Source organism: Cherax quadricarinatus, chromosome 53 (genome assembly GCF_038502225.1).
Source record: "Cherax quadricarinatus isolate ZL_2023a chromosome 53, ASM3850222v1, whole genome shotgun sequence".
Taxonomy (NCBI): Eukaryota; Metazoa; Arthropoda; class Malacostraca; order Decapoda; family Parastacidae; genus Cherax; species Cherax quadricarinatus.
In genome coordinates this window covers 6,773,567-6,797,870 of record NC_091344.1, presented here as the reverse complement: position 1 = coordinate 6,797,870, position 24,304 = coordinate 6,773,567, and the positions used below count along the sequence as shown (strand labels likewise).

General features: G+C 40.1%; 2 protein-coding genes across 6 annotated transcripts in view; one reads left to right on the top strand and one right to left on the bottom strand.

Moving 5' to 3' along the window:
- LOC128692406 (organic cation transporter protein) overlaps nucleotides 1-6,412 on the top strand; it is a 35,193-nt gene extending 28,781 nt beyond the window's left edge. For 3 of the 5 annotated variants that reach the window (XM_053781571.2, XM_053781569.2, XM_053781568.2), the window contains exons 8-13: nucleotides 274-442; nucleotides 1,366-1,513; nucleotides 1,970-2,232; nucleotides 3,128-3,280; nucleotides 3,515-3,699; nucleotides 4,384-6,412. In XM_053781571.2, the coding sequence (XP_053637546.1) occupies nucleotides 274-442; nucleotides 1,366-1,513; nucleotides 1,970-2,232; nucleotides 3,128-3,280; nucleotides 3,515-3,699; nucleotides 4,384-4,520 (1,055 nt within the window). In that variant the 3' untranslated portion in view covers nucleotides 4,521-6,412. The remainder of the gene's footprint in view (nucleotides 1-273; nucleotides 443-1,365; nucleotides 1,514-1,969; nucleotides 2,233-3,127; nucleotides 3,281-3,514; nucleotides 3,700-4,383) is intronic. The other 2 variants (XM_053781572.2, XM_053781573.2) reach the window with 2 other exon arrangements.
- A 9,783-nt stretch (nucleotides 6,413-16,195) lies between these two features.
- LOC138854249 (rhomboid-related protein 1-like) lies at nucleotides 16,196-22,834 on the bottom strand. The gene is made up of 3 exons (XM_070096283.1): nucleotides 22,534-22,834; nucleotides 20,435-20,548; nucleotides 16,196-19,212 (listed from the first exon to the last, which is right to left on the bottom strand). Exons 1-3 carry the CDS (start codon nucleotides 22,774-22,776, stop codon nucleotides 18,871-18,873), a joined length of 699 nt encoding a protein of 232 aa, XP_069952384.1. The 5' UTR covers nucleotides 22,777-22,834; the 3' UTR covers nucleotides 16,196-18,870.
- Nucleotides 22,835-24,304: the final 1,470 nt, after the last annotated feature.

Genomic DNA, 24,304 nt, shown 5'->3' with positions numbered 1-24,304 from the left:
TATTTCAAGTGCACAGTATATAACAGGTTACAGGTGTACAGTATCACAGATGTACAGTATCATAGGTGTGCAGTATCACAGGTGTACAGTATCACAGGTGTACAGTATCACAGGTGTACAGTATATTTAAAGTGTACAGTATATAACAGGTTACAGGTGTACAGCATCACAGGTGTACAGTATCACAGGTGTGCAGTATCACAGGTGTACAGTATCACAGGTGTACAGTATCACAGGTGTACAGTATCACAGGTGTACCTACTCTGCCTACAGTAATGGAGATTGTCAAGCCAGAAGCACGCACCATGACAGGCATGATGTATGCATTCTTCTTTGGCTCGGGCATCGCTATCCTACCAGGTATCGCCTTCTTCATCAGGACCTGGCGATACTTGGAGCTGGCTATTGGCCTGTCCTCCTTCATCCTCGTTACTTACTACTGGTGAGTCCTTGCAACACTCTAACACTTCCCTCTCCTTCTTAACGTTAAAAAACGGGTGTTGTTATGCAGGACTATTCTATAAAGTGGTTTATTTTATGTTCACGTAAACCACTGGACCCGTATGGGTAAACATTGCTTTAAATTTCTTGCAAGGTGATAATATTTTATAGAATAATTCCTTGTTAGGTGATAACAGTGCTTCACAAGACTTAAGAAATCGTAATGACACGATTGCAAATAAACCATACCCCCGGCCGGGATTGAACCCGCGGTCATAGAGTCTCAAAACTCCAGCCCGTCGCGCTAGCCACTAGACCAGCTAGCCACTAGACCAGCCAGCCACAATAAGATTCATCCAACTAGGTATATTTCTACACCATAGGAAAATTAGCACAGGCACCTCTGTGACCACAAATGCAAGTTTTTACAGACGAATCTCCAGCTAGCGTGGCCGTGGCGAACTCTAGCTCAAGTCCCTTCACTGCCGTCAACATGACTTAAGAAATCGTAATGACACGATTGCGACGGGCTGGAGTTTTGAGACTCTATGACCGCGGGTTCAATCCCGGCCGGGGGTATGGTTTTTTAGTGCTTCACAATACTTAATTGTAAGGCAATAACAGTGTTTCATAATTATCAGGTGATAAGAGTATATTATATCAGTAGGACATCATATATCTGAGAAGCACTTTCCTAAGTCACCATGTAACATTTACAGGTTCATTAACAATGTAATTTTTTAAGATTATATGACGCACAAATCCTTAAGAATTATTGTAAACAGTAATTATTAGATTAAAATACTAGCATCTTTAACCCGTCTTTTCTCCTACGTAAACTTCCGGAGCCTCGGTGTTCCTTATTTCAAAATCATCACCCGAACTATTTTCTCTACATTACTGATCGTATCCTTCTTTATACAGGATCCTTCCGGAGAGTCCTAGGTGGCTTGCGTCTCAGGGCAGGGTGGACGAGGCTCTCAAAATCCTGAAGAACATCGCTCGAACCAATGGGAAGAAACTGGCCTCTGATGAGTGCATCCTAAAACTCATCACATTGGACCACTCTAAGGTAACTCTGTCCAGCTAATACATCTTAATTTTTAAAGGAATTGAGAGGTAAGTCAGTGGAAGGTCTCGGTCAGATGACCAGAAGTTCCAGTGGCGGGTCATCATGTGACTAAGGCCCACGTCAGGAAACACTTGTCCTGTTTCCTGACGAATTTTAATCAACGTGATCTGTCTTAAGAAAAAAAACTTAGCATGAATAATTAATATCATAAAGCTCTATTAGTTATACTGTAATTTTCTTATTATTCATCCATTTCGTATTTTGCAAAACAACCACCGTGAAAAAATAGTGAACTCCCAAGCGCTTTTCGCTGGTTGTTTTGCGTATTGCCATTTCACTTGTTTACTGTGAACTTATTGCATTTCGTATTTTAGATACATTTAATTTTGATTATTTCATATATATATTCAATTATAACTTTGAAATAGAAGTAAAATAATGAACAATGTTGTACAGGATCCCGAGTTTAGTGAAGCTCGACCTGCTAGATGGTACAGTTTCATAGTTAACACTCTGCGAGCCCAGGTTACACTAGTTCGAACCCCGGTGATGCGTCGCAGATGTTTCATCTCCTTTTTCCTGTGGTTCGTCTCAGCCAGCGTCTACTACGGCCTCATCTTCTCCGGTGCCAACATCAAGGCCGATCCTTTCCTCATGATCTTCATCTCGGGATTAGTCGAACTGCCATCTGCTTTCGTCTTCATCTCCGCCTTGGATAAGTAAGTTGCATCTCGTAGATAAATGGTTCAGAGAATAGACAAGCTGGGACTGATCAGGGACTGATTACCTCAATGATCTTCTGATCGTCACTATTCTTCTTAGTATTGGACTGATGAAGCCACTATGTAGCGATACGCTTCCACAATAAAGATACCTAAGTGTCGACCATCTGTCTAATTTATCATTATGTTGCGTCTTCTTCACTTCGTTCATGAAGATTCTTTAGTCAATTTCGGAATAGTATTCTACTTTAAAAATTAATTATTATCTTAAAACTCATTATCAAAATATAAACAATAGCCTTCGCCCTCACTAAGTATATTGACTCTGTTCCTTCAGCTGTAAAAGCGATAATTATCTAGAATAAATATTGATCCTTCGCTTTACGAAGGGGATAATCATCTCGGTGATAAGTAGGCAATATTTCAGCTGGCAAGCGCACTCGTAAACACCCACTAAATTTCCCGCTTTAATACCTACGGAATATTTCTGTCGTTTCCACTTACGCTTCACGACAGCTGTAATAAATCAGGTTCCACGTAAAATTCCAAACGGGATGAAATGTCGTGATGCAGTCTAGTACGAGTCTAAAAATGTCAGTTTCAGAATGAGCTTTTACTGGGACAGCGTTACGTTCTGTGTAGAGCTTCAGCGAGACGTGAAAATATTCTACGCTAGGCGAAATGTCTCACTAAAAACTTATTATGCAACCTGTGTGTTTGTCTTCACCAATGCGCTTGACACCTGCATTTTAGCGTCAAGGCTAACCCACAAATTAGAAAACTAGATGACGTTTCGGCTCATTCTGAATTGTTATGTCCAGGACGACAGCGAACGTTGTCCAGTTTTCACTTCCAGTGTTTGGGCTGACTGGATTTTTTTCCTCTTGCATAGGTTGGGTCGCCGGCCCACCATGAGTGGACTTTTCGCTGCCTGTGGTGCTTGTCTGCTGGCCATCCTTGCTGTTCCCGAGGGTAAGAGAGAGACAGAGAGAATGTCTCGTAACAAAAAATTTATTGGACATAATGCTGTTTCAAATAAGCAGAGGTAAGTAACAGCTCTTAGCTTGCAAATAAAGATAGGAACTCATAACCTAACCCTGTAGAAATAAAAGTGTTTAAAAATAATATGCCTTGCCTTCTTCGTTCTCTACTCTTTCCTTCTGCACTCTCCTGCTTCCGTTTGTCCTTTCCCCCTGTCTTCCATACCTTCATTCCTTCAATTTCACGTAAAATTTAGCAAATTTATTCACTCTCTGCTTTCTTCGTTTCCTTTTAACAGATCAGATCTACGTGAACTTCTTCCTGGTGAACCTGGGCAAGTTTTTCACTACGGCGGTGTTCCAGCAGCAGTACCTCTATACCGGAGAACTAGTGCCTACCCACGTTCGAAACATTGCAGTGGGCACCAGCTCAATGATAGCCAGGATTGGCTGCGTCATCACCCCCTACATCATCACTCTTCTCGTAAGTCTCATCATTTGTTGATTATTAAGATTCGAGGCAGTGAATTCAAAAGAAGTGGAGTTGTAGGATACGTAGAAACATGCAGACTAGAGTGTACGTTATTGGCTATGGGTTCCACCAAGCAGACGCGAGTAGGACAGCCCTGAGCCAAGATGCAGGGAAAGTGCTAATGTCCTATAGGACTCTGGGCAGAGACTGAGGCCGAGGGCCCACCTCGAGGACAGACCTCAGTGGACGCTCTCGAAAAACAGACCATAGCATACTGTCTACGTACGTATTTTATTCGTGAGCGCGAGGCAGACACGCTCCCTAGCTGGACTCAGTTGTGTGTACGTTGTCTGAGATAAGCTGAATAATATTTATATTTATATAAAAAACGTCGATTTTAATGTGCTTTGTTGTATATACATATTTCGTGTATGTTTGAGAAAATATTAATGTTATTGTGTTTCTCTTCAGTGTTTATATTTGATAATCACGATTTATAAGGCATATTTTCAAAGTGTATTTGAAAATAGTGTTAGGGAAAGAAGCACAATTTAGTGTTTTTGATGTTTATATGGTAGAAAACGTAAATAGTGTCTTTTTAAATGTTTATATATGATTAACCCAATAGTAATCTAAAAAAACAAAAACGTAATTTTTAATGTGTTTTAATGTCAAACGTTGTGTTTACTCCACCAGGGGGATGTTCACTACGCTCTTCCTTCAACGATCTTCGGGATCGTCTCTCTTGTGGCTGGCCTCCTGACCCTCATGCTCCCAGAGACCAACCACAAACCACTCCCGGAGACCGTGGCCGAGGTCGAGGCCATGCCTAGGTAAGAAGTCTTGGTCATCCAGCAGATGGAAGAAATGGGAGTGAGGCAGAAAGAGGAAGAGGACCACGATGGGGAGCCTAGTCAAGGTTCTGGCTCTACCCAAAATCTTCCTAGCACTGCTTGGGAAAAGGAATCTGTGGTGGCTAAAGAAGATGACAGTAACTACGACCCAGGAAGAAAACTATGTATCACACGACGAAGCAAAACTTGCAGTGCGAGATTAAAACTTCGATGGAGAAGATCGAAAAACAAGAGAAAAATTGCGGCTGGAGTTTTAAGCTAACAAACGATTATGAAAATGACAAGAGTTCCATCCTACTTTGTAACAGCATCAAGAAAAACAAACGAGACTATAAAGACAAAATCTTGTAAGTGTCTTGAAGGTTGTTACCAGGGAGAGTCGTATTACCAGTAAGAAGCTGTAATACCTAAAGACAGATATTATCCACTAGGACAGTGGTTCCCAAACTTTTTCAGCTTGTTACCCAATTTAACATGCCACATAAAGCATGTTACCCCTTTCACAAAATGTTGTTATTATTGATATATATGGCTAAACGTGAACGTATACAGCCTCGCATACTCTGCTAATCCTAGCAAAACCATTGAAAACGTAAGAACCACACATACATTATATATAAAATTAATAATAGCTACAAATTCACAGTAACAGTGGGTAAATACTAACTATATACTGCACAGGGCAGTACACATACATACCAGCTTATGTCTACCTCGGCTGATGCTCACAGATAAAATGACAGTGTGAAATAGAGGCAGCCTCAGGAAGTGAGTGACGCGTACTGGACAGGTCGATCTGGGCTACTGAGTGACTTTTGTCCTGAAGCATACTTGTCAAAATGCTTTTGGGTTTCCACACACTTAGCTATATATTTCTTCTTTTCTAATACTGTATATTAGTTTTTGATGTTTATTGTTATTTGGTTTAACTTTATTACTTACTTATAATAGGTTTACTTTACAACTTTATATACTAAGACAAAGTTTACAATAATCCTCATACCGGGTACCGCATTGTTTTCTTGATTTTCAGAATTCATAACTTTTTTTCTGTCACCCCTCCATTACCCCCCAAAAATGGTTAAATTACCCCCAGGGGGTAATTTACCCCCAGTTTGGGAACCACTGCGTGACTAGGAAAACGTAATGGCAGAAAAGTCACTCATGCTACGAGGACACAGTGGTTTTGATTAACCTCTTGCGGCTTTAACTGTGATGTGTTAATTAATTTCGGAAAAGGTGTTTTAAGTGTAGCTTGACTTGGTCATTAAGAGAGATGGGAGTGACGGCTGTGGTGGAGAGAGTGCAGCCGTGGTGTGGATGAAAGGACTGGCTGAACTGATGTCTAGTTGAAATGAATGGTTGTGAATGTTGTGTGGAAAGCTGTTGGGTGAAAGGCTGTGGGCTTGGATGATGGTTACATCCGGGGTCGAGAAGAGTTATTACGAGTTTTGAAGTTATGACGGCAAAAGAATGTGACGAGATCTACCTGGAGGGTATTCCGGGGATCAATGCCCCCGCGGCCCGGTCCATTACCAGGCCTCCTGGTGGATCAGGGCCTGATCGACGAGGCTGTTACTGCTGGCCGTACGTAGCCCAACGTACGAACCACAGCCCGGCTGATCCGCCAATGATCTGGATTTGATTCACATACTGGATGTTGTTCCTCCCCATCTCTCCCTTCCCATCTCCTGACCCTTCCCATAAATCCTTTTCTTTCTCCCATTCACTTTTACTACTCCACACTCACTGCCCCCTTTTATCCTCACTCCATCTCATCTTTCTGGTTCTCTCTCTCTCTCTCTCTCTCTCTCTCTCTCTCTCTCTCTCTCTCTCTCTCTCTCTCTCTCTCTCTCTCTCTCTCTCTCTCTCGCCTTAGGAAACACTCCAGAACCTGTTTACAAATCGGAGTTAAATCTCCAGAAGCCTGAGGCTCGGGATGGGAACACGAGTGAGAAAACGTGATATAAATGGCACTTGCTCAAAAAGAATTAAAAATACCTCTGGCTGAGTTTAGTTAGTTTAATATGTTTATTATGCACCCCATACCCATCCTGTGGGCGGTAGTCAAAAGATTACAGAGGTACATAATTGGTCCAGGGACTGGACTCCAAAGTTTTGATAGCTGAGCAAGTTACAGAGGTAATGAACTCACAATTTACAAAGGTAATGAACTCACAAATTACAAAGGTAATGAACTCACAATTTACAAAGGTAATGAACTCCAGGTAAGTCTGGTCTGAAGAAAGACACACGTCATTAAAGCTTTACACAGAGCGAAACGTTGTTCCAATAAAAGCTTGTTCTACAACGTGCGTCTTTTCTTTACTATTGTTGCCGCTACGGCACTTGGATCCAATGTTTTATTTATAGTAATAAATAATTTAACTACACTCTGCAATTTTATTTTGTTTAAAAAAGATTATTACTTTATTTTACCGGGTCATTTTTATAATATAATAAAGATATATATATATATATATATATATATATATATATATATATATATATATATATATATATATATATATATATATATATATATATATATATATATATATATATATATATATATTAAACTGTTCATATGGTACCTAAAAATGTTCACAAATATCTTAAAGTGCAAAGATGTTAGAGAAAGTGTACAGACGTTACCTAAAGTGTACAGACGTTACCTAAAGTGTACAGACGTTACCTAAAGTGTACAGACGTTACCTAAAGTGTACAGACGTTACCTAAAATGTACAGACGTTACCTAAAATGTACAGACGTTACCTAAAGTGTACAGACGTTACCTAAAATGTACAGACGTTACCTAAAGTGTACAGACGTTACCTAAAATGTACAGACGTTACCTAAAGTGTACAGACGTTACCTAAAGTGTACAGACGTTACCTAAAGTGTACAGACGTTACCTAATGTGTATATATTGACTTATTTATGGTATAAACATAGTTTGTAAACTGGCTTAAGTTCTGGTTGTAAAATTTGCCATTTTTATATTATTTTTTATAATTTATCACTCTCCGCATTGTAAATAATACCTTGTGCATATTGCGCATGACAGTTATTATTACAGTTATGGGTAATTATATTTTGTCTTTTGATATGTATAACTGAAACCTTAGTGAAGGAATCTGCTGAAAAAAATTGCTGTTTATTTCCTCTGTTTACTGGATTCCACGAATGTTATTTATTGTGTTTATGATTAAGAATTTAAGAGACTTATAGAGGTAAATTTCACAATCTCTCTCTCTCTGTCTGTCTGTCTCTCTCTCTCTCTCTTTTCCACACGGTTTGACAAGGTTAGGTTAAGGATCCCTAGCTTTATTGACAAGTTATTTACAGGTTAAGGATTCCTAACTTTATTGACAAGCTAAGAGCTGCTACCTACATCAGCTCATTTGAAAGCATTTTTATTCTCTCTCTCTCTCTCTCTCTCTCTCTCTCTCTCTCTCTCTCTCTCTCTCTCTCTCTCTCTCTCCTTGTAAGAATAAATGGGTTTCACATTGTTAGTCTAAGACATTCTATTATTAAATCACAAGAAAAGAGCTCTTTTCTATCTCAACTTATTTAAAAACCTTTCCACAACCTTATCTTTGCATGCAATAAGATCACAGTAAACAGGTGATGTCACAATATACAAACAAACCACTGAAAAAAATAGTGAAATTCCAAGCGCTTTCGTGATTTCTCACATTAACAACGACCTGATAATGAGAAATCAGGAAAGCGTTTGGAATTTCACTGTTTTGTCAGAGTGGTTGTTTTGCAGCTTTATCTGTATTAAATCTTTATTGTCATGACCCTTAAGGGTCAAAACAACTTTGGGACCATAATAAAGTATGAGAGTCCTCACATGATCCCTCAGCTAGAGTCCACAATGAGTTTTTAGGATTCTCCATGGGTCCCTACCAGGCTATAAGGGGTAATTATGAACCGTTAAATCAGTTCCCACAATACTCTAATATATCAAAGATATTGGTTATTACTCCATGGTAATTAGGTCAGCTCGTCCCATATTTTTGTTACGGTGTGAAGGAACAGTCATAGCAATGTAAGTATGTCTTAGTAATGCGGGAGGGTTGAATGTGTGTGTGTACATACATAAATACATACTGCCAGATTAGCAATATGACTGTCAGTGTGTTCCCTGGAGTGACTGTGTCAGAGCCTCTCTTGCCAGACTAGCAGTACGACTATTAGTGTGCGCCAAGAAATGACTATCAGTCCGTGGATGTGCACTTCAAATTCTAGAACATCTGAACCCCTGTAACCAAGGTAAGTGCAAGTTATTTAACCTTTGGTTTGTCAAGTTATGAAAGTGATAATTGTTATAAGTTAGGACTTTCTGCTAAATAGATATTATTATTGTTGCCGTAATGTTTTGTTTTGTAATCTAGTGAATTATATTTGATATTTTCTTTAAAATTTATTACTTAAAACTTAATACATGGTTTGATGACTCTTCAAGCTTGTTTAAAAATATACACTCTTGGAGTCAGTAAAGAGTTTGGAGTCTTGAGTGTTAAAATAAGAGACTAAGTAGCAGGTACAAATACAACAGGGGAATCCTAATTAGAAGTAGTAGTAATTGTAGTTGATGTAATAGTACCAGTAACTGTATTCTCTAATCCACCAATAAAGGGTATTTAATGAAGTGTATGAATATCACTGAAATAATTGGAAGGTTAAGAAATTAGTCACATTAAAGCAAATATAACACTGTGGCCAGATCAAATATTTCTTTGCACTTTAAGGAAAGAATAGAGAAATATGATTAGCTTTTTTTTACCATAATCTAAGAGAATTTGTGCATAGAGACCGTTTTAAGTTTCCCGTTTGCCACGATTCTCATATTTTTACACCATTTCCTCCGACTCATCTTGATGCCTCCATGCCATCACACATTTCCTCTGACCCACCTTACAATAGAGTCGTCATCCCACCACCCACTTCCCATCTTCCACGATCCATTCCGCTTTCATAACTTTAACGAGAAATTGAAATACCATTTTGGTCTCTGGATCACATTTCGAGCCCCGTCCCGAGCAACTCAGTGCCGCTCACCCGCAGTCCAGGACTGGAGTCCTGAAGTAGGGCCCTGACCTGGTGGTTCTGCACATGGATTCGATATTCATTTCTTGCAATCATCACCGACACTCTGGTCCTGAAGCAACAGAGGCGTCGCTGTTCCCTCACAGGAGAGAAATGAACCAACGTTCGAAGCTCTGAGATCTCTCTGGAGATGGTATTGCATTGTGGCGCCGAGGCACAGATAAATACTACTGGGACTCGTCTAATTGCGTTGGATTCTCCTGAATAATACTGTCCCAGGAAGTTCCTTCGTACTCTTGGGCTCACTAACTCGTTCACACTATCTTCGAATGTCCCTTCGCTCTCTCTCCTGGTCTCGCTAAATCGGCCTCGCTATACCAGAATATCAACGCACACTCCCGGTCTCGCTAACTTGGTTTCATTATTCTAGTGTACCTTCTCGCTTCGTAACGTGAAGAGTCCTTCACTGACATTTCGATATTTTGTTTCCTGTGTGAGGGTGACATCAACACTGAAGTTTCATATCAGGGTAATAATGTACAGCTTCCAGGCACTGAGTGTTCACTTGCAGGATGAGCGGCACTGATTATTAAACTCCCTTGTTGTGGAATGAATATATATATATATATATATATATATATATATATATATATATATATATATATATATATATATATATATATATATTATTTTTTTATTATCACACTGGCCGATTCCCACCAAGGCAGGGTGGCCCGAAAAAGAAAAACTTTCACCATCATTCACTCCATCACTGTCTTGCCAGAAGGGTGCTTTACACTACAGTTTTTAAACTGCAACATTAACACCCCTCCTTCAGAGTGCAGGCACTGTACTTCCCATCTCCAGAACTCAAGTCCGGCCTACCGGTTTCCCTGAACCCCTTCATAAATGTTACTTTGCTCACACTCCAACAGCACGTCAAGTATTAAAAACCATTCGTCTCCATTCACTCCTATCAAACACGCTCACGCACGCCTGCTGGAAGTCCAAGCCCCTCGCACACAAAACCTCCTTTACCCCCTCCCTCCAACCTTTCCTAGGCCGACCCCTACCCCGCCATCCTTCCACTACAGACTGATACACTCTTGAAGTCATTCTGTTTCTCTCCATTCTCTCTACATGTCCGAAGCACCTCAACAACCCTTCCTCAGCCCTCTGGACAACAGTTTTGGTAATCCTGCACCTCCTCCTAACTTCCAAACTACGAATTCTCTGCATTATATTCACACCACACATTGCCCTCAGACATGATATCTCCACTGCCTCCGGCCTTCTCCTCGCTGCAACATTCATCACCCATGCTTCACACCCATATAAGAGTGTTGGTAAAACTATACTCTCATACATTCCCCTCTTTGCCTCCAAAGACAAAGTTCTTTGTCTCCACAGACTCCTAAGTGCACCACTCAGCCTTTTCCCCTCATCAATTCTATGATTCACCTCATCCTTCATAGACCCATCCGCTGACACGTCCACTCCCAAATATCTGAATACATTCACCTCCTCCATACTCTCTCCCTCCAATCTGATATCCAATCTTTCATCACCTAATATTTTTGTTATCCTCATAACCTTACTCTTTCTTGTATTCACTTTTAATTTTCTTTTGCACACCCTACCAAATTCATCCACCAATCTCTGCAACTTCTCTTCAGAATCTCCCAAGAGCACAGTGTCATCAGCAAAGAGCAACTGTGACAACTCCCACTTTATGTGTGATTCCTTATCTTTTAACTCCACGCCTCTTATCAAGACCCTCGCATTTACTTCTCTTACAACCCCATCTATAAATATATTAAACAACCACGGTGACATCACACATCCCTGTCTAAGGACTACTTTTACTGGGAAATAATTTCCCTCTTTCCTATGTACTCTAACTTGAGCCTCACTATCCTCGTAAAAACTCTTCACTGCTTTCAGTAACCTACCTCCTACACCATATACCTGCAACATCTGCCACATTGCCCCCCTATCCACCCTGTCATACGCCTTTTCCAAATCCATAAATGCCACAAAGACCTCTTTAGCCTTATCTAAATACTGTTCACTTATATGTTTCACTGTAAACACCTGGTCCACACACCCCCTACCTTTCCTAAAGCCTCCTTGTTCATCTGCTATCCTATTCTCAGTCTTACTTTTAATTCTTTCAATAATAACTCTACCATACACTTTACCAGGTATACTCAACAGACTTATCCCCCCATAATTTTTGCACTCTCTTTTGTCCCCTTTGCCTTTATACAAAGGAACTATGCATGCTCTCTGCCAATCCCTAGTTACCTTACCCTCTTCCATACATTTATTAAATAATTGCACCAACCACTCCACAACTATATCCCCACCTGCTTTTAACATTTCTATCTTTATCCCCTCAATCCCGGCTGCCTTACCCCCTTTCATTTTACCTACTGCCTCACGAACTTCCCCCCACACTCACAACTGGCTCTTCCTCACTCCTACAAGATGTTATTCCTCCTTGCCCTATACACGAAATCACAGCTTCCCTATCTTCATCAACATTTAACAATTCCTCAAAATATTCCCTCCATCTTCCCAATACCTCTAACTCTCCTCTCCTATTTTTAACTGACAAATCCATTTGTTCTCTAGGCTTCCTTAAATTGTTAATCTCACTCCAAAACTTTTTCTTATTTTCAACAAAATTTGTTGATAACATCTCACCCACTCTCTCATTTGCTCTCTTTTTACATTGCTTCACCACTCTCTTAACCTCTCTCTTTTTCTCCATATACTCTTCCCTCCTTGCATCACTTCTACTTTGTAAAAACTTCTCATATGCTAACTTTTTTCCCCTTACTACTCTACATCATTCCACCAATCGCTCCTCTTCCCTCCCGCACCCACTTTCCTGTAACCACAAACTTCTGCTGAACACTCTAACACTACATTTTTAAACCTACCCCATACCTCTTCGACCCCATTGCCTATGCTCTCATTAGCCCATCTATCCTCCAATAGCTGTTTATATCTTTCCCTAACTGCCTCCTCTTTTAGTTTATAAACCTTCACCTCTCTCTTCCCTGATGCTTCTATTCTCCTTGTATCCCATCTACCTTTTACTCTCAGTGTAGCTACAACTAGAAAGTGATCTGATATATCTGTGGCCCCTCTATAAACATGTACATCCTGAAGTCTACTCAACAGTCTTTTATCTACCAATACATAATCCAACAAACTACTGTCATTTCGCCCTACATCATATCTTGTATACTTATTTATCCTCTTTTTCTTAAAATATGTATTACCTATAACTAAATCCCTTTGTATACAAAGTTCAATCAAAGGGCTCCCATTATCATTTACACCTGGCACCCCAAACTTTCCTACCACACCCTCTCTAAAAGTTTCTCCTACTTTAGCATTTAGGTCCCCTACCACAATTACTCTCTCACTTGGTTCAAAGGCTCCTATACATTCACTTAACATCTTCCAAAATCTCTCTCTCTCCTCTGCATTCCTCTCTTCTCCAGGTGCATACACGCTTATTATGACCCACTTCTCGCATCCAACCTTTACTTTAATCCACATAATTCTTGCATTTACACATTCATATTCTCTTTTCTCCTTCCATAACTGATCATTCAATATTACTGCTACCCCTTCCTTTGCTGTAACTCTCTCAGATACTCCAGATTTAATCCCATTTATTTCCCCCCACCGAAACTCCCCTACCCCCTTCAGCTTTGTTTCGCTTAGGGCCAGGACATCCAACTTCTTTTCATTCATAACATCAGCAATCATCTGTTTCTTGTCATCTGCACTACATCCACGCACATTCAAGCATCCCAGTTTTATAAAGTTTTTCTTCTTCTCTTTTTTAGTAAATGTCTACAGGAGAAGGGGTTACTAGCCCATTGCTCCCGGCATTTTAGTCGCCTCATACGACACGCATGGCTTACGGAGGAAAGATTCTTTTCCACTTCCCCATGGACAATAGAAGAAATAAAGAAGAACAAGAGCTATGTAGAAAAATGAGAAAAACCTAGATGTATGTATATATATATACATGTGCATGTCTGTGAAGTGTGACCAAAGTGTAAGTTGTAGTAGCAAGATATCCCTGTTATCTAGCGTGTTTATGAGACAGAAAAAGACACCAGCAATCCTACCATCATGCAAAACAGTTACAGGTTTCTGTTTCACAGTCATCTGGCAGGACGGTAGTACTTCCCTGGGTGGTTGCTGTCTACCAACCTACTACCTATATATATATATACATATATATATATATATATATATATATATATATATATATATATATATATATATATATATATATATATATCCATATATATATTCATACAGAGATTATACATTGAGAGTTTAATCACTAAAATAGAAAATAGTTTTCTTCTCTGCTGTTGAGCAGGTTATATTCAGCTAGTTATTGTGTATAACAAACACAGATCTTGCGAGAGTTGCACTGAAGTGAAGTTTGAGAGCAACGCTTGTATAAACCTTGCTCAATATAAACCTTGCTCAATATAAACCTTGCTCAATATAAACCTTGCTCAATATAAACCTTGCTCAATATAAACCTTGCTCAATATAAACCTTGCTCAATATAAACCTTGCTCAATATAAACCTTGCTCAATATAAACCTTGCTCAATATAAACTGACTTTCAATTTTAATGTATTAAAATAATTCTAAAGTCACTCTTGGTTTATTAAAAGTGTGTGTGGTGTGTGTGTGTGTGTGTGTGTGTGTGTGTGTGTGTGTGTGTGTGTGTGTGTGTGTGTGTGTGTGTGTGTGTGTGTGTACTCACCTAGTTGAGGTTGCGGGGGTCGAGTCCGAGCTCCTGGCCCCGCCTCTTCACTGATCGCTACTAGGTCACTCTCCCTGAACCGTGAGCTTTATCATACCTCTGCTTAAAGCTATGTATGGATCCTGCCTCCACTACATCGCTTCCCAAACTATTCCACTTACTGACTACTCTGTGGCTGAAGAAATACTTGTGTGTGTGTGTGTGTGTGTGTGTGTGTGTGTGTGTGTGTGTGTGTGTGTGTGTGTGTCAGTCTTGTTTTAAAACAGTGCGCGTCAATAGAACTGTAAACAATTCTATAGGTCAATATTTCTGAATTAAACACTATTTGCGTCAATTTTACCGTATTAAAACAACATTTGCGTCAACATTACTGTATTTAAAACATCTGCATCAACATTACTGTATTTAAAATAACATTTACGTCAACATTACTGAATTTAAAACAACATCTGCATCAACATTACTGTAGTTAAAACAACACTTGCGTCAACATTACTGTAGTTAAAACAACACTAGTGATAAATAGAATTGTTTTGAAATGCTTCACGATTATCAAGACAAAATGAAGTTTATACACAAGAAATAACTAAATACCGTGGCGTGAACAACATCCGGATAACCCACGATTTATAGAGGAAACTTTAGAGACTAAGTTACACGAACTCTCAGGCCTTGTACCGTTTTCTCTCACTTGGGTCTTGATGTGGTGTGGATTAGATGTGAATCGTACAAGCCACGGTGTTGGTACTGTTATTCTTCTATTTATCTTATACACAAGCTAGAGACTATGGTACTGGTCAAGGCTACGAGGATCATCACAGTTCTTCAGGTACTCAAAAAATTAATTCCATTCGTCAGTTTTTATGTCTAGGTCCAATGTACGGTCATAATAAGCCATACTACATACTCCGTGAACATGAAGAGACACAGGTTGCTAAACAAGCTGATATAGCAACGTTTCGCTCTATGTAGAATTTAATTCTGTCAACTTGTGTCTTCATGTTCACACTGGCTGACAAAAATACCATTTCACCGCATGAACATTTGCCGAGTAAATACCAAACATGATGATGAGATATTAGGAAATAAAGTTTGGGGTTGTGCAGGTTACTTGTGTCCTTCACGACAACCGTGTAGTCGACACACTTCAAGCCCAGTGAACCAAATTCGTACACCCCTTTGCGGCGTGGTTATTCCACAACTAACCCAAAAATTGAATATAAATGTTTGGACGACGTTTCGGGCCGTCTTGGGACCCTTATCAGGTCGTGGATTGAGAATGGTTCAGGAAGGATCGAAACGTGTAATGATTTGTCTCGCTGTCCCCAACCTGTGGGCTAGTTGTGAACTGTACCAGCCACGATGTTGTGACTATTTTTTCCTTGCGGTATATATACTGTATGTATACACATTACATATATATAAATAAATATATATATATACATATGTATATACATATATATATATATATATATATATATATAATATATATATATACATTATATATATTATATATATATATATATATATATATATATATATATATATATATATATATATATATATATATATATATATATATATATATATATATATATATATATATATATATATATATATATATATATATATATATATATATATATATATATATATATATATATATATATATATATATATATATATATATATATATATATATATATATATATATATATATATATATATATATATATATATATATTATAATATATATATATATTATATATATATATGTGTGTGTGGGACAAATTGCCTCGGGGAAATGGATAAGAAGGCTTCAAGGAAAAATATTTGGATTTTTTCCTGAAATTATTTGAATATTCCACTTCTCCTATTGTCCCATCTTTTTATTTTACCAATAGGTATATTTTATTACGCAATATGGTACACAAGACTTAAAAGATACATTGATGGTGCAAAGATGACATATACAGTACATGAGGTTTGATGAATACATTACAAGTACATACTGCTACGTGTTTATCAAAAATTACAATATAAAAGTCTCATCTAGCTCCTCAGAGCTGGGACGCGTACCCGGGATACAGCAGGCATTACCCCTCTCAACAGCTGCAACACTGAGTCGCTGCAACAGAAAACTTTGCACTGGGATCCCTAGTTACATTAATGAGTCTTTTGACTAGCTCCTTAAGGAACTAGATGCTCTCTTTCCCCATGGGCCAAGGGTCTCTGAGGATATGGGAACGAACATAGTGATGGACATGTTAGCCATATTTTATAGACTTCTGGGACTCCCTGAAGCTGGTAGCTGCCCCTCCTTCCTCCCTAGTGTATTGAAGATAGGTACTAGCCAGTGTGGATGCACATGTGTAGTCCCACACCACCTGTTTGCCGTCTGTCCATGCTTGAAGGGTGATACCATCTGGGCGCTGTTACTTGCCATTACATCTGCATTGTTTGGGTGGCTACCTTATTGCTGGGCATTCGGCTGTTGCGAGGCTCTTCTTGATGTTATTAACCTTCATACCTTGCCATCTTTCCCTCGGATCTACGTTCTGGCGATTCACTGCCGCAAATACACCTGTGTTCAGAGAGGATAGGGGCGGCAAGGTGAAGGGCAACACAAATGCGGATGGTTTGTTGGTCGAGGAGTGTGCTAAGGGAGGAAGGGGTTGGGGATAGCTAAAAGGAAATCCCAGGCATATGGAGCTCTCACTGCTAGGAGGCGAGTTCAATCCTTCCCCGGCACACTCTGAAGAACTGTTGAAGCTAGATTCTCCTATAGTCTTCGCTTACTTAAACATTTGTTTTTATCCTCTGCCTTAAAGAAAGACGCGCAGAGTTGGTGTTTACAATGATACTGTGTGTGTTGAACCCATGTTTTTATCCTATGTCCAGAAGGTTGCATCCCAGAGCCAGTATTTGCATAGCTTCTTGCATACGTGTTGGCTATATGTAAACATACCTGCACTTTGTACACAGAAAGTGAAAGATTTCTTTGGACTTGGCTTGTGGTAGTTTTCTTTGCCCTAAACATCTGAAGCAGACTGCTTTTTATCGTTTTTGGAACGTTTGCCGGATTTAATAGAACTATACTAGACAGGATTTCTGCGTTGTGTTTAGCGTGACGGAGGATCGAACCTCTGTCACGCCTTCTCCTGAATAACCCACAGAGGATTCGTGCTTCACGCAAGTATAAAAATCGGCATAGTAGTTTGGGTGTGCCGCCTCGGTTTCATTTTTTCCATGCTATGAATTTCATTACGTTGTGCGTCTCCGACTCCACCTGGGTCCTTGATAGCAACGTTCAGTTATCCCGATGGAGACCCTTCACAGGGGGTTCTTGATTCTTGTGAATGGCTCTTGATCTGAACTGAATGCTTTTCCGATTTACTTCTCAATGCCAAGATATTGCATGACTCTTTCTCGATTAACTCTTCCCCATAAATGTAATTTAAATCTTGTTGGGAGTGCTCGTTCCATTTTCCATTTCCGCTCACATCTCGCCAATGTGTTCCCAGACACCGAGAGGCAGGTCACAGCACAGTTAAATCCACATAGCCTCCTGGTGGCAATGTTGAAAAACAAACACACGTTCCGAAAGAAGCTGTTATTGAGGATAACGTTTCTCTCTGTATAGAACCTCAAGTATTGTCGAGTTATCGTCATTTGTAATAATGTTGGGTAAAAGGAGACAAGCGCATCTAATGCCATAGTAAAATGTCGCACGAGTTGCATTTGTGTTCTCTTGCCTAAAATATCGTAATTGGATTAAGCTCTGATAAATCAAAATGCCCTCCCAATAAGTGCTTGTTTTGCATACTTGTGTGCGTGTGTGTTTTTGCCTGAAGTGAATCCCACATGTAGATAAGCAAACAACGGCGGTGATATTATTATACATTTCAACCCTCAACTGGAGTCATCACTGGCAAGTTCTACTGATGAGAACTCCAGTTGTGAATTGAAATGTGCAGTCTCATTTCCACTGCTGTTTTCTTGTCTAAATATAAGTTACTCTTCAACATCGACATGTGTTCATTACGCATTTATTATCGACACTTATTTCATTATCATCACTTGTATGTGTCCGCAAAGCCATCGTCGTGAGGTCCTTCAGGCCACGACGAGTAAGTATGGTAGGAAGTCACTGTGTACAGACCAATGGTTTATTTTTAAGTAGAAAACACTTGTGCAAGACTAAAACACTTTATTAAGAAATAGTTCGTCAATCCAGTCAGTGAAACATTTCTTTATAAAAGCTTCTTGTATTCCACAAGTTTCTTTTTTTTCACGTTTTGTCGGTATACCAATACCAGTTTCCTGTAACTTTTATTAATGGGGTTCGTTTATTTAGGCTTTATTTTAGAAAATAAAGTTTTGGGTCTGCACAAAGTGCCTTTCTACCAGATTTGTCAGGTAAGTCTGGCTTCTCAAGAGACACAAGATGAGGCTTCAGAGTCGAGAAACTAAAGAATCACAGATGGGGAGGAGGGAAATACGAACACTTCTGACAAACAACACGGTGCGTGGTTCACCCTTCCATGGGGGACTAGTGAGGCTGCTGAGAAACCGTGCCTTCATGGTGGCGAAGTCAGTGTAGTCGTTGTCGGGGAAGAATTCAGGCACGGGCAGCGTGGCATTGAGGATGATACCGACCAAAATCAGCGTCACGTAAACGAAGAGAGACACCCACCAACAGACACGCTCCCAGCGTCGCAGCTTCAGGTTCCTCAGCATGTTGATGCCGACGAGCAAGCCAGCGACTGCGCCTGCCAGGTGGGCCATGTGGCCAGTCTGTACCAGGAAAGAACATAAAAATGGAGGAACACTGCAGCAGGCCTACTGGCTCATACAAGGCCCTTATCAAAACCAACCATTCCCACCCAGGCAAGAAAGTCGCAGGAGAAAAAAGTAACAATACAAACCTAACCTAACAGTTTATATATATGTAATGGCAGGATATTATGTAAGATGTTTTCAAACTCTACATGACATGTATTGTCAATAAATGACCGACTTAAATGATTTTGTTTCATTGTTTTACCTTGCTTAAGAAAATGAATAAAACGTGATGCTTTTACAAAATGAATTGTGTTGTCAACATGTACAAGTCATGTACTGTCAGTTAATAACTGATTTATAATATTTTTATTACCTTAATTGTTTATGGTATTTAAACAAAATGTGACCTTTTTTCCTAACCAAAATTGTGTCTTTGGTTCAGGACACCTTTCCACCGACCCACTTGTCCAACCCTTTCCCAAAGTTACCCAAGTATTTGCTACCATACCTCAGGTATTAATCAAACCCAAATGTCTGGTGGAGACAACAGCAGTATGAAGACAGTTTGCGAAAAAGGCACAAAATTATTTTTTATTTGTGTAGGCCTTTGACCAAACAATGTTTTTTTTTAAGTACTTGAGGAAGTTGGTTTTCAGTTGACATTAAACATTTAACATATAATGATAATAATTATTTGTGTTGAGGGTTTATTGTTATGAGGTTTTTGTTGATTTTTAATAATATCCTGGTTTTGTTAGTTTTAAGTTATTGCGGTTCAGTCTTTTGACCCATTGTGTACCTCTTTATCCTTGTTTTTGTTTGTTGTGCATATATTTTTTTATGTTTGTAAGCGCTGAGTCCCTCAGCTGAGGAACTAACCACGTCTTCAAGGGTGATGGACTAATTACATCGTCTTTACATCTCTACTGCTTCTGCTGTCTCCTGTACTTGACTGAAGAAGATTAGTGTGTAGGCGAAACATTTCGGAACACAGATACCTAACTGTTGCACATGTCTTAATTATTAACTTGTTCAGCATTGTATACCATTAAGATATTCAGAAGGATGATGCCGGTATTCACTACACTGTTAAATGTCATTCGATGTATTATTACTTTATTATTATTATTATTATTATTATTATTATTATTATTATTATTATTTGGATCTACCCTTCTTTGTGCTGAATGACCAACACGATATAAGTGCTTCACCTAAAGACATTTTAACTCACGTTGGACTGCACCGAGCTACCGTAGGAGTCCCATAGGGCGTAGGAAACATCAGCCACCGTCACCACCAGACACAGCACCAGCTGCACCCACCGAAACTGCATCTCTGACCAGTTCTGTAGGAAGAATGACACAGTGTTATACTGCAGACCTTTAAAGAGGACCTGGTATAAACCTTGGTAATAGATACCGACAAACTGATATAGAAAGACACGTGAGCAAACGCTGGGATACGTTAGAAATGATCAGGGTCCCTGGACCTGGGAGTAAGCACAGTGCCTACCATATCGCCAGAGACTTGCGTCACCTCTGTGGCCAATGCTCGCCTGGTATATCAAAGTTGTAGCCATCAGGAATCATAACGAAGAGTCATTCGGGTGCTTTATACAACATATGGCAAGCCCATCTTGGAGGATGCAGCACCAATGTGGAGCCCACACCTGAGGAAGCATGTTAAGAAACTCGAGAAAGTGCAGATGTAACCAGACTACTTCCAGAGCCAAGGATTATGAGCCACGAGGAAAGATTTAAAGAATTAAAACTAACGACCCTGGAGGACAGAGGCACCAGAGGAGACATGATAGCAGTATGCGAAATACTCAGAGGTATTGACAGGACAAACGGGGACAGGCTGTTGTAGAGGCAGGAAACAGGAATTCAGGGGCAAAACTGGAAGCTAAAGACACAGATAAGTCACAGGGATGTCAGGAAGTATTTCTTCAGTTTCAAGGCAGTCGTGTAGTGGAATGACCTCGACGAAGAAGTGATAGTGGCAGACTCCATGCATAGTTTTAAGAACAGGTACGATAGGGGCTACCTGCCACCTGGAGTCTACATGGAGGGTATTCCGGGGATCAACGCCCCCGCGGCCCGGTCCATGACCAGGCCTCCCGGTGGATCAGGGCCTGATCAACGAGGCTGTTAGTGCTGGCCGCACGCAATCCAAATTACGAACCACAGCCCGGCTGATCCGGCACCGTGTTTAGGTATCTGTCCAGCTCCCTCTTGAAGACAACCAGGGGCCGAAGAGATTAAGAGCGAATCTGACAAGCGGTAAGTTGCGTGGTAGAGGTCAGGAGCTAAGGTTCGACCTTGCAACCACATGTAGGTTAATACACACACACACACACACACGGGAAGCAGGATCCATACAAAGCTTTAAGAAGAGATTTGATAAAGCTCATGGAGCAGGGAGAGAGTGGACCTAGTAGCGACCAGCAAAGAGGCAGGGCCAGGAGCTGTGACACGACCCCTGCAACCACAAATAGGTGAACACACACACACACCATAAATTCTGACACAAAAGAGGTGGTAAACGGACATAAGACTTTAAAAGAAATAAAGAAAAATACAAAGAGCAAACAGAAAAGTTTTACCAAATCCTTTCTGTGTGATGGAACACGACTGGGGGAAAGTTCTTACTTTGTGCAGTGTGAGATCAGGGCAGCCAGCCAGTGTTAGGTCAGGTTCGTCAGGAAACAGGACAAGTGTTTCCTGACGCTGGTTTTATATGAGGACCCACTGGTGGAGCTTTTGGTCATCTGACCGAGGCCTTCTGCTGGCTTACCCGTCAACCCCTTTAAAAACTATAGTTATAATTATAACCATTTTTCCAGCCAGTGTAGTGCGTCAAGTTTTGATCAAATATACCTGACGCACACGGATGGTTATATGTTAATAAACAGGGATTTATAAGGAATGTGCTAGAGGAGAGAGTACAGGAGTGAGCATGCGTTAAATTGTATACATACATACATAGGAGTGTATATTTCTATGTATTTATATGCTGAGAGGCTACATAAGTGTTTTAGGGGTGAAGTATTTTTAACTGGTAATGAACTGTTTACATGCAGTCTTAATGATTCTCGTGTAGTCGAAAGGCTTTACTTCTGTTTAACCATCCTGGTAGATAGATTTCAAACTCAGCCAATCATTCATTTACTCTAAAAGGGATGAGGACATCGACACATGTGAAACATCTGGGTATCTTTACCCAGATGTTGCACATGTGTCTAATTTCTCATCTTGTTGGTATACCATTCACATGCACATCCTAAAAATGAACTAAACCCGTAAGAGAAACAGGGGAGTAGTTACTAACCAGCAGGAGGTTACCAATGTGAGCGTAGGTTATAGCGTACACTCCTCCAGAAGCCCCAGCCAGGAAGAAGTGTGGCTGAGTGATGGACTGAGCGAGGGAGCCAGCCAGTACCCCAGCCAGGTATATGGCACCCACTCTCCACCAGCCGTGCACTAACTCCAGCAGCAGCCCCAGCACCGTCTGCATCGCCAGATTCACCACCAAGTGCACGTAACTGCAACACATCATTGGAGGAGAATGCATTTGCTTGGACTAAAAATCTAATGTAGTACCACTTTAACAACACGTTATAAATTGGTCTTGGCGCAGTAACACGATGTTAATGGTATTGTGGAAAATTACATTTAGCTGAATGTATCATCATATACATAACAATAAATGAACAAAGATAATTATTATTTATTAGTTAGACAAGTAGGAATTTGGGACACCTAAGTCACAAAAAATGTGCCCCTTCGATACCTACCACTGTCATATCCACAAGTTGCTCTGGACCTATTAATCATAAATGAAATATACATCACCAGGAATGCTGGTAAATATATAAATTTGTGGACTGTATATTAAAAATAATAAATGATTATAGATACACATATATACACATTTATACAACAGAAGAAGAATATATCTTAATCATAACACTCACCAATTTGACTGGAGATTAATGTGTCATGTACAGGACCCCCCGTTTGGCCCACATTTATGAAGAATTTACTGGCCAGAAATTAAACATAATTTAGACAGCTTATCTGAGGTTCCTGGAGTTGTCCTGTCCTGTCGCCTGATTCTCATGTTATGCAGGAATGCACATCCAACAATTTCGCCTCCTATTTGAGAGGTGTCAGTCCAATTTTAACCTCTAGAGCACGGTAAATTCTTCCCATTATACACAACATTTGTTACTCCCATTCAAACAAAATGGCGACTGTCCTGTCTGCGCAGGCGCAGGTCCAGTTTCCCATTTTCCATAATATAATTCTTTTAAATACAGTATGGCCATCTATTTACATATAACTACTGTATTTCTGGAAAATATATACAGTATTTTCCAAACTGCGGCCGGCCGGAGTTCGTTGCTAAACGACTCAAATTACTCCTTCCTTTAGGAGATGATTCCAGCCAGTTCTGGTCTGAGTGCCTGTTCCCCTAGTAGGTCTTACTACGATTTCATCTTCCGGCATCACTTGGTCTGCATTATCTTCCATATCACTCATGTCACTTTCCCTCAGATTTTCATTTACATTTGATTGAACACCTAATTCCAAGGGTACACGTCAGTGGTGACGTGTACTTAGCTCTGTGAAGACCTGTTTGTGTGCTCTCTGTGAATCTGAACCAAGATGCCCTCTCTTGAGCAACTTTACCAGCAGCTGAGAGAAGAGCTCAGAGTTGCTAAGATGGAGATACGGCGATTAACGGAGGAGAACAAGATGATTCGTAGTAATCCTTCTGTTGTGAGTCCCCAGGTTAAGAGGGGAGCTTGGTCAGTGGCTGGGCAACATGGAACCAAGCTGAAGATCAAGAAAACGGTTGGAGAGGCAGAAACAACGAAAAACCAGAAGACTACCGTGGAAACTTCCAACCTATTCTCGGTGCTACCTGACGAATGTAAGTGTTCTACTGGGAATGCCACAACGAGCACCAAAGAAGCATTGGCAGACGTGAGTAAGACATCCCTAGAAACCCCAACGAAGACCATCGAGAACGTCTTGACGAATTCTACAAGTGGTGTAATGCTACCTGGCGAATGTGAGTCGACTACTCGGAGCAT

Coding starts and splice junctions, on each gene's coding strand:
- LOC138854249 (XM_070096283.1), bottom strand. CDS start 22,776: ATGCATTCTCCTCCAATGATGTGTTGCAGTTACGTGCACTTGGTGGTG. Junction 20,549..22,533: donor ACATTGGTAACCTCCTGCTG/GTTAGTAACTAC, acceptor TTCTTCCTACAG/AACTGGTCAGAGATGCAGTT. Junction 19,213..20,434: donor GTAGCTCGGTGCAGTCCAAC/GTGAGTTAAAAT, acceptor TTCCTGGTACAG/ACTGGCCACATGGCCCACCT.